General features: G+C 40.3%; 1 protein-coding gene across 1 annotated transcript in view; it reads right to left on the bottom strand.

Annotated features, from left to right (window-relative positions):
- The window catches only part of Agl (amylo-alpha-1, 6-glucosidase, 4-alpha-glucanotransferase), a 57782-nt gene that overhangs the window by 34613 nt on the left and 12357 nt on the right, over positions 1 to 10812 (bottom strand). The window contains exons 3-12 of the mRNA XM_026784033.1: positions 8949 to 9159; positions 7591 to 7757; positions 6550 to 6753; positions 4901 to 5082; positions 4653 to 4764; positions 3715 to 3838; positions 3130 to 3232; positions 2943 to 3040; positions 1533 to 1672; positions 425 to 612 (exon numbers count right to left, since the gene is read on the bottom strand). Of these exons, the coding sequence (XP_026639834.1) occupies positions 425 to 612; positions 1533 to 1672; positions 2943 to 3040; positions 3130 to 3232; positions 3715 to 3838; positions 4653 to 4764; positions 4901 to 5082; positions 6550 to 6753; positions 7591 to 7757; positions 8949 to 9159 (1529 nt within the window). The remainder of the gene's footprint in view (positions 1 to 424; positions 613 to 1532; positions 1673 to 2942; positions 3041 to 3129; positions 3233 to 3714; positions 3839 to 4652; positions 4765 to 4900; positions 5083 to 6549; positions 6754 to 7590; positions 7758 to 8948; positions 9160 to 10812) is intronic.

Raw genomic sequence — 10812 nt, forward strand, 5'->3', positions numbered from 1 at the left:
AAGCCACAGAGAAACCCTGTCTCGAAAAACCAAAAAATAAATAAATAAATAAATAAATAAATAAATAAATAAATAAATTTAAAAGCTAACTTATTAAACATTTTATAGTCTAGTATTCTATAACGGTTATATCAAAAGACTGTTAGAGGCTGTGCCAGGGAGGCAGAAGCAGGTGGATCTCTGAGTTCGAGACCAGCCTGATCTACAGAATGAGTTCCAGGACAACTAGGGCTACACAATGAAATCCTGTCTCAAAAATCAAAACAGAAAAAAAGGTTGTTAGAATTAGATAAGCTGTCATTGTGCCAAATACACTACTAAATCGAAGCAATGTACAACCAGCAGACTAGACCTACGAGGCAGGAACTTTGGGAAGCTACCAGACGTCACTGCGTTTCTTTCGAGGCAATGGAGTTGTTCATACCTCAGCCACGTGCAGAGGAGTGGAGTGGCAGTTGTCAAGACGCACTCCCTGGAAATAAGTGGCAGTTATCTCAGTGTACTTCTTCATGTGCGCCCACAGATAGGGACAGTCCTCTGGTTTATTCCCATAGCGCAATTTAACACTGTCACCCCAGCAAATAAGTTCTCTCCTTAAATAAACGTCTGAACCTGTTAAAGGAGAACAACTGCCTTCAGTGATGCAAGAAACTGGATGGTAGCAATTACCTCCAGGGAACGAGGCTGTTTCCAAACTGCTGTTCCTTCCATAAATGATATTACGGCTAAATTTTAAACTTAATTATGATTTTATCTTATGTGCATAAGTGTTTTGCCTGCATGTATGTCTGTGGACCATGTATGTGCTTGGTGCTCTCAGAGGCCAGAAGGATGGTTGATCCCCTGGAACTGGAGTTACAGATGGTTACGAGTCTCCAGGTAAATGTTGGGAATTGAACCCAGGTCCTCTGGAAGAGCAGCCAATGCTCTAAATGCTGAGTCACTTCTCCAGCCTCCTGGATAAGGTTACATCTAAAACAAAGATATAGTTCAGAAACAGGGCACTTATGTGTGTAAAAGCCACTGGGTTGAACTCCCAACACTTAGGGGAAAAAAAGTAAAATGGCCTACGAGGAAGTTTTAAAATATCAATTTTAACATAACTATTCCAGAGGACCTAGTTCAACTCCCAGCACCCACATGGAGGCTCACAACAATCTACAAATTCAATCCCAGGGTACCTGATGGCCTCTGTGGGTACTGCAAGCATGTAGTACACATACATACCTGCAGGTAAGACATCCATACATATTAAAAAAAACCAATAGAATATTCTGCTCAAATTGAAGCCTATGTAGACTAACATATGAAATAAGCACACAATAGCTATTTAGTTTGAGAAGATGAGAGGTGGGGGTGAAGGAGGCAGGTTCTCTCTCAAATCGATGCATTTTTGATACCTCTAGCCAAACAGTTTAAAAACCATGAACCTATTGTTAAAAACAAACAAACAAAAGCAATAAAACAGACCCCAGTTTGAGCCTTCCACAAGCTCTTGTTTCCTATCTATAGAGAAGTGAAAAGTCAGGGACCTGGCTCAGCAAAATTGCGAAGGGGATCATCGCCCATCACCCATCCATTGTGCGCCATCAGGAAGCAAGCTTTATCTGGGTGGTGGATCATGGATTCTTCTGTGGATAAGGCCATTTCTTCAAAGGGGAAGGTAAAATACCTAGGAGGACAGAATTAAAAGAAGGTGTATACAAAGAAACTCTCTGAAAAGAATGAGAAGTAGCAACATTAAAAATTTAAAGAATTAAAAATAGAAGTTTAAGGAATAACTAACATTAATCTTTGCAACGTCATAGAATTATGAAGCCACTGAGGCTTTCCTACCCTCTAGCTGTCTGACATATGCTATGTGTTACTAATGTTATTTTGCATGTGAGCTTTTGCCTGAATGCACTAAGTGCACTGTGTCTATGTTTGATGCCCGTGGAGGCCGGAGGAGGACAATGCACCCCCTGGAACTGGAGTTACAGATGGTTCTGCCATGCAGAAGCTGGGAACTGAACCCAGGTCCTCTGCAAGAGCAGCAAGTACTCTTTACCTGCTGGGCCATCTCTCTAGCCCGATGCTACGTGTTTTTATGTAAGGAGCTAGGCACTTGCTCTCTCCACCTCACATTGAACTGAGTACTGCTAAGTGCTCTTCGTAGAGTGCATCTCCAAAAGTCCATGCAGCGGAGCCTTACCTCCTGCCCCTCCCCACCTGTTCTTTCGACACAGTTTTACCTTGCAGCACAGGCTGACCCTGAGCTTGAACTTCCCCTATCTCTGCTTCCATACTGCTGGGATTACAGACATGTGCCACCACACCAGGTATGGAGCCTTAACTCCCTAAAGTAGTGGTGTTGGGAGATGAAGCTGAGTGACAGGTGTCCTGGTTATGGGCAGGACTCCTCGTGAGTGGATTATAGCTTTCTCTTCTGGGTGAGCTCTTCCTCCTGGGGAATTTGCGTGTTTATGATGATGGTGAACTTTCAGACCACCTTACGTTTTCTGTCTTCTATTTGCACTCACTTGCCAGGCATTTTTCTGGCATGAACTGAGAGATCCCAAAGCTGTGGCTAGAAGATGAGCAGATACTGGTTCCATGTTCTCAGACTTTCTGGTCTGTGGACCCTTATCCAAATTAAATTCTATTTCTTTATAAACTACCCAATCTTGAGCATTATGTTTTAGCAAAAGAAAATAGACTGACAATAAATATGCAGTCCTCCAGAAATATCAGCGTAAATACATGTAATCTGGTTCAAACTGGTGATAGGTTTTCTAATTAAAGAAAAACAATATGAATGAGTATTAAGCCTATTTCTGAATCAAACTTGTACTTCAATATAATGTATCGAAGAAAAAGAAACATTTAAGTTAGGTTGAAAAGTTAAATGTTCTCAGCCTTTAATTATCATCAAGAAGACATCTTAAGAAACAGATGAATACCTGGTAACCAAAGGGTGTTTCCTAGTGACGGGTCCTAGTTTAGGGCCATGGCCAGCCAGTCGTTCATAAAACACGTTTCCCAAAAGACAATTAACTGCCTAGAAAACATTGGATTATGTTACAATGCCAATGAAAACAGCAGGGACTCAGATTCAAAGAAAAAGCAGCGACCCAAAACTAGGTGAACCTGCTCCTGATGACAGCTGGTGAGGCGGTGCTTCTCGGAGTTCAACTCCTCCAGTCTCCTACGGAACCAACCGCAGCACTCCTCGATGGCAGCCGGCCCGTTGCTAGCACAGAGAGAGCAAAACAAATGTTAGTGCTTGCAGAAAGCCCAGGCTTAAACATTTCCCAGCCAGTGTGACGGAAATCTTAAATACCCTCGTCAGGATCTGAGCCACGACTGAGGAGCTTTGTCAGCTGTAAGAAGTCTGACTTACACAGAGAACGGAGGAAAAGGCCAGGTGCTGAGATTGTCACAACATGGCAGGCTACTTCATTTCATTTTTAAAAACATTTTCACATTTGTCCATTTAGTATGGAGGGGCTGTGTGCGTGTGGGGGGTGCATGTGTGCTGTGTGGTCAAAGAACGACTTTCCAGAGCGGTTTTCTTCTATTATGTGGGTGCTGAGCATCAATCCCAAGTCATCAGCAAGTGCCCTTACCTGCTGAGTTGTCTCATCAATCCCTAACTTTATTTCATTTTATATGATGGCTTTAATAACCAATATCAGTATTTGTGAGTAGCATGACAGGGCAAATACAACATACTCATGCGGTATGAAAGTTGCCAGTGCGATGTTCATATCGACAGCACAGCCGAGCCGTCTGTATTCAGGGTCCTGAATGATTTTCAGATGTTCCTTTGGATCAGACTTAGCTACTCTCCTGTTTTCTGAAATAAATAAATAATGGTAATTTTAAAAGCAAACAATGATAGAATAACTGTCACTTTTTCAGAATATAACTATTCCACAGAAAATAAAACAAAAAGTTAACAAACTTCCTCCTTTCTCCTCCTACTTACTTACTCCCCCCATACACAGTGAAGGGACATAAAAAGAACAACTCTTCGAAGAGAGAAGCACAGAACTCCTTAGTTCAGCTTCACTGTTCACCACCAAATCCTTATGCCTTTAAAAGTCTCTAGCACACGCTGGCTAAATGAATGTTCTAATGAATGAATGGTGAAAACCCTGCAAGTAATCTATCAAAAGCAAACGAAATACATTCAAAGCCACGCACTGCCTAGCAGGCGCTAAAAGGAGCAGTTAAACAAAATAATAAATTCATACTGTCAATGAAAAAATAAGACATATAGTTTAGTTTATAGTCTTATTTGTATGTACTAAATAGATATTAACACAAGACATGAATACACATTATATAGAAAGTTATATGAAACTACAGATAAATTCTGGTTTTTCTTGAAAAATAATTAGAAAGAAACTACTAGTTAGTAATTTTAAGATTTGAGAAAGAGAAAATTAGTATCTATTTATGTAATGTGCTTCTCCCTTCCTAGTGCTAAGATTGAAGGCATGCACCACTATGCCAAGAAAAATTGGAGTTTTGTAGTATAAAGAAGCCACAAATACTATATATAAAGATTTAATAACTATGCTAACTAGAGAGAAAGAGTCATCCCTTTAAGAGTAACCTTGAACGTCCTAAGAAGCAACAGGGACAACCTAGTTTAAAGCCTTTACCTTGAGTGAGAAGTCTCCTAAATTGCTCAACTGCTTTGTGAACGTCTACCTGGAAAAACTCCCAGAGCTGAATCCTTGGGAAAATGTCCTCCCAGACTACTTTCCGAATGCACTGAAAAATTTCAATGTTAAGAACAACATAAAATGACCACATTTCTTTCTCCATATTAAACCAAATTAACACATGTTCGCTTATATATATAATTTGCTCTTTGGAAGTTGGTGGGTGGTCTTCTACATGCACTTACATCCATGTGTTGATCATTCTCAATCACAGCAGGGACTCCTTTTTCCCTGTACTTCCCATCTGCTACATCACAGGAGAAATGCCAAAATGCTCTGTCTAGGACCCAGGCCGGTTTCAAGTGTGGAGAATTCACAAGATTATAAGCAGCTTCTGGATGTTCCTGGATCCACTTACTATTAGTAGCTTAAAGAAAACGGAAGAAGACATCTCGTAGTCAGACTGAACTTTATGATCACTGTTAATTATTTTATAAATAATAATTTTTTATTTATTTAGTAATTAACTTATTTACTCGGTGTTTATTTGTACCTACAAAGACTAAACACTTGGATGAAGACAGAATACCTTAGGAACACAGCTCTGATAATAAAACTTTAAGCAAGGCCTGGTGGCTTATATTTATTCATTTAGTGATTTTTCGAGACAGGGTTCCTCTGTGTCACCCTGCCTGGAACTTGCTCTGCAGACCAGGCTGGACTTGAACTCACACAGATCTACCTGCCTCTGATTTCGCATGCTGGGGTTAAGGGCATGTGCCACCACTGCCAAGCATGAATAATTTTTTTAAATCAAACTTTGTTTGCCATTACTATTAGAGACTATTACCAATAGTGATGTAATATATATAACATATATTTATTACTATATATATATATATATCTATATATCTTCATACTTTCTATGACTAGTTAGGAAAGACTATGGAACAGCTAGAGAGGCTACACTATCCAGAATTTCCATTGTTGACATATGTAAATCAGTGGTTTCCAGACTTTGCATCCTGCTGTGTGCACAGTGGATCCTTGTAAGGCACATGGGGTTAAAGCGCAAGGCCATGGCCTGGCAAGCTGCTCTGACAAGCACGGGACAAACATCTCCTTAGAGGATTGCTCTCAGGAAAACAACACATCTATTTGGGAACTCAAACAGTCTAACTTCACTCTTTTTAGTACTTTAGATGTCAAAGTGCACTCTTTAATCATGTAAAAGATTTAACTTTTGAGTATTTATCAATATTTTTCTCTTCAATAATGAAGAATGCTGTTGGTATATTGGGTTTCTGGTAATAGCCTCATAATACAGCCCTTCTGGTCTGCAACTCAATTTGTAGCCCAGGCTTGTCTTGAACTCACAGTAACCCCCCACCTCCGCCTCCCTGGAGCTGGGATTACTGGCACACCCTTCATGTTCAGCATTATATTTTTAAGTGTGTGGTGGAGAACAAGGGTTCCTGCTGTACTGAATCCCCTTGTCAGTCTGAAAAGTATTTATAACCAGGTGGAAACACGCCTTATGTCCGTCACGCTCACTCTCCTACTTTTACAAGCATCATATGCAAAGTACTTCCATGCTGACTGCATGCTCACCTAACACCGCTTGCTTTGAAAGTAAAAAGGCCTTATTCTATAAAGTGGTTTTTAAAATCAAAGGCCTCTCAACTGTCTTTTTAATCTTTAGAATGAATGTTATATAAGGGCTGGGGACATGCCTAAAGTAGCAGATAGCTTGCTTTGTTTAGTGTTTATAAGGTCCAGAGTTGAATTCCTCACACTGCAACATGCTACTACTAAAAATAATAATGTAAACTGAAAATATAATAAATAAAATAATAAGAATCTAATATTCACGCCGAAACACTGAATCTCATACCAGTATGATTGTAGACAACGTCTGTAATACAAAGAATATTCCACTCCTTTTTCAGTTTATCTACTAGCTGCCCAACATCATTCCAGGAGTATCTTTTATGAGGTCTTGAAAAGTCAGGATTTAATTCTAACTGGTCAGCAAGGGAGTAGCATGACCTGGAAAGCCCAAGAGTCTGCAGTGGGGTGAAGTGAATCATGTTGTAACCTACAAGTAAGAAAACAGGGACCCCTGCATGAGAAGGCAAACAGATCAACCTGGAGCTAAGCACGGTGCACACCTGAGCTTTCTTGGCTCCTTATCAACAGCGAGACAAATGTGCCATTAGAAAAGGAACCGATGACTTGGGTTCCCATTCTAGCTGGACCACAAAAGATTGTTAGCAAATCTACCCAAGGCTTTCAGGCGATCACTGTCCCCATCTATGAGAAGTAGGGTATAACATGATCTGCTTGGTAACCATCACCACAGTCTAAGCTATTATCAGGTTCAACAGTAATTGCTAGCAGAACAAAGCTGCATGAACAAAATATCCTACACAAGTGTAATACTTTAAGTGTTCTGTGGGACTTGCATTGATCATAGTTATGTCACTGAAACTTTCAGTCCCTTCTTTATAGTATATTTAGCTCGAAACTAGAATGTTAGTGCTAGTCTTACTTTACTTAAGAGGAAAATACAATCTAGTTTCATTTTACTTTTGGCATGAACAGCAGCATTTGTCTTTTTTTTATGGAAAATGGATAATCAATATAGGCTAATTAAAATTATATATAATAACTTATTTTCCTTCATCTTAACAGCCTTATTACTAGCTTTCATGTGCCCCATAAAATCTTAAAAATGATAATCATTTTACTTCATGACCAAGTGCCACCCTTTGCTAACTTGACCCACAGAACCTGACATCTGGAGAAGCTGTGGATTTTATTTTTCTCACTACATCAGTAAGCAAGATTAGAAGGAGAAGGAAAGCCTTTGAGACTTGGATCATAGCAACTATGTCTAGTTATAAAAAGACAAAGAAAGCAAACTGAACACTACCTGACTCCTTTGCAACCCTTAGTCGGCTTTCCCACTCATCAAAGGGTCCTAAACACTTTGCTAAAAATGTCTGGAGAGTAACACAGTCCAAGGGTAACACGTGATTGTCAGCTCCAACACGTAAAACAGGATCCACGACTATGTAACCTCCTCCACTTTTCTCATTTCTAAGGGAAAATAAACCAAAACAGTTCTAATTAGTTGGAGGGAAAAATCATTAATTCAGTTTGATTCCATCTGGAAGGTTAATTCCCCATTTAAACCCTTTCCTTTCTCTGCCTCCCTCCCTCCCTCGTCCCATCCCGGGTCTCAAACTTAATATGCAGGAGGAAGACCCTGAACTCCAGATTTTCCTGGAGTTTACTTCTAAGTATATAAAGGTATTTTCCCAGGGGCTGGAGAGATGGCTCAGTGGTTAAGAGCACTGGCTGCTCTTCCAGAGGACCCTGGTTTGATTCCCAGCACCCACAGGGCAGCTCACAGCTGTCTGTTATTCCAGTTCTGGTGTACCATAAGCCTTCACACAGACATGCATGTAAGCAAAACACCACTGCACATAAAATAAAAATAAATGGATTGTTTTTTTAAAAAGTCACTGGCAAGGTGGCAATAAAACACATATAATAGGCATTTTCTTTTCTTTCTTTTTTAATTATGTATTCGTGCCTGTCAGTGTGTCCACTTGAGTGAATATGCCTATAGAGGCCAGAAGAGGGTGATGGATCTCCTGGAGCTGGAGTTACAGGAGGTTATGAGCCATCTGATGTGAAGGCTGGAAACAAAACTTGGGTTCTCAATGAGAGCAGTTCAAGCTCTTGACCACTGAGCCATCTTTCCAGCCCCAGAACACGTATTTCCTATCTTTCTTAACTACTAGTAAAATCCACAGAATAGAATATGACATCCAGTAACACTGACTTATCAGAAAATAAATACACTAATGTCTATCAACAACAATATCATTCAAATAAATAGTATCCTCTAGACTGATGGCAAAAGAGCTTGGAGTTTAACTACATACAACTTGAATCTGCAATAGGCTATACAGTCACCTCATCAAAACTGAAGAATCACAGCCTAATCGCATCTCATGAAAGCACTGTAGTTAGGCAGGTGACATACGCTTTTAATCCCAGCACTTGGGAGGCATAGGTAGGCAAATCTCTGATTTGAGGCCAGCCTGGTCTACAGAGCTAGTTCCAGGACAATCTGAGAAATACAGAAAAACCCTGTCTCGAAAAAACAAAAAAGTAAAGCAACCAAACAAAAAACTCCGTAAAAACTGCATCACCATGGCTTCTCACAGTAACAGTTACAGTCAGATAACAAGTTATAGAACACATTAACTCCTGGCTTACCCTTGAAGAAAGTAGTACTGAAAAGATCCAGACTGCAGCAGGTGAAGTTTACAGTATTTATCGGAATCATCTTCTCTTTCTGTTGGGTTTTCCCAATCCAAGGATCGGAATTTTTCTCGATTAAATGGTTCTCCAGGAAATGGGTAATTTGTATACACAGTAACAGCTTTCCCCTGTAAAGTCGGGCCTAATCGGAACTGTAGTTCAAACCCTAAACAAAAGCATTTGAAGAGATCACTTTAATAAACTCACTGAAGGATTTAGTATTCAAGCAGGTGTTTTACTTAAAACATTATAAAAACTTACAAATTTTCAAATATACTTAAGATAAGCTGTCATCCCTAATGTTACTTGTGGAATACTTGGCATTTGATTTAGCTGAACTTTGTATTTTAGCATACAGAATATGCACCCAGAGCCACCTCCTTCGTAGCATCCTCTCTTCCTTTCCTCTGATCTGATTTCTAGTCAGATATTGTGATTGCACAGGTTCTTACCTGGCATGTGACCCTCCGCCACCCCACTTTGAACCCTACCTGTCACCCCTCAATCAAAACCTAGAGGTGGGTATCTGAGTAGAGATCTCTGCTATTTTATAGACCACAATGAAAAAAGTCAGTATCTATGCCAGAGAATGGAACTGTATGCAAAACTTGGGAGATGTCACAGGACAGCTGTCCTGCTGCACAGAGCAGCGGAGTAGACTGCAGTCTCAGCAAGTATCCTGGAAGCACTGCAATGAGTCTCTTAGACCTGCTCAAACAAGTAGTGAGCCAATGAAGGTCTAACAACAGTCCTTAGGACTGGGAAGTACTAGCTTGTAGTATTTGTTGACTTCCTTACAGAACAACCCCACCATGGATGATCTAACATTACCAAACACATCAGGGAGCTCAGATCTGGGAAGAGACCTGTGCAGCTGGTGCTTATGAGCCAGCATATTTGCCAGCAATGCACAGCTGCCTATATATCATTATTAAAACTTTGTGAATCCCAGAAGCCAAGATATGCCCACGTTCACCAAAGTTAGGCTGTTTCAAGACTTCCATTTTGTGTTACAGATATTTTGTTATAAGGGGGAAAACCACATACATTATAGTTAAAATTACACTTAACTCAATAAAAAGTTTAGGTTGGTTTATAGTAGACTTTAAAAAATTATTTCTTTTAGTTTGAGATTATAATTATTTAATTTAGTCCTTCCTTTTCCTCCCTTCAATATACCCCTTCTGGCTCTCTTTCAAATGAATGACCTTTTTTCATTGTTGTTACATACATATACATACAATACATATATACATATTCCTAAAAACATAGACACAACCTGTCCAGTGTTGGAAGCACAGCACAAAGGTCCTTGAGCCCAAAGATCTCTAGAAAAACCATCAATGTTAAGCATACACATTGTCTTTCCAATGGAAAAAGATTAAAATCCTGTTCTTCCATTCAGGAAGCTGAGAGCTGGAAGTGATTAACAGTCTAGTGATCTGTGTTATCTGTTGAGTCAGGCCATATCAAGCCCGTACAACTAGGACCAGGGGTGGCTATTAATCCAAATGGCCCTTGTAGCCAGAGGCTCCCCCAAGCTCCCACTGATGTGGGAGTGATTTCTTATTAATAAAGAAACTGCCTAGGCCCCTTGATAGGCCAACCCTTAAGTAGGTGGAGTAAACAGAACAAAATGCTGGGAGAAAGAAGCTGAGTCAGAGAGTCACCATGGTTCCCCCACTCCAGGCAGATGCAGGTTAAGATCATTCCTGGTGCCGGGCGGTGGTGGCGCAGGCCTTTAATCCCAGCACTTGGGAGGCAGAGGCAGGCGGATCTCTGTGAGTTCGAGACCAGCCTGGTCTACAGAGCTAGTTCC

This window comes from Microtus ochrogaster, chromosome 21 (assembly GCF_000317375.1).
Source record: "Microtus ochrogaster isolate Prairie Vole_2 chromosome 21, MicOch1.0, whole genome shotgun sequence".
NCBI lineage: Eukaryota > Metazoa > Chordata > Mammalia > Rodentia > Cricetidae > Microtus > Microtus ochrogaster.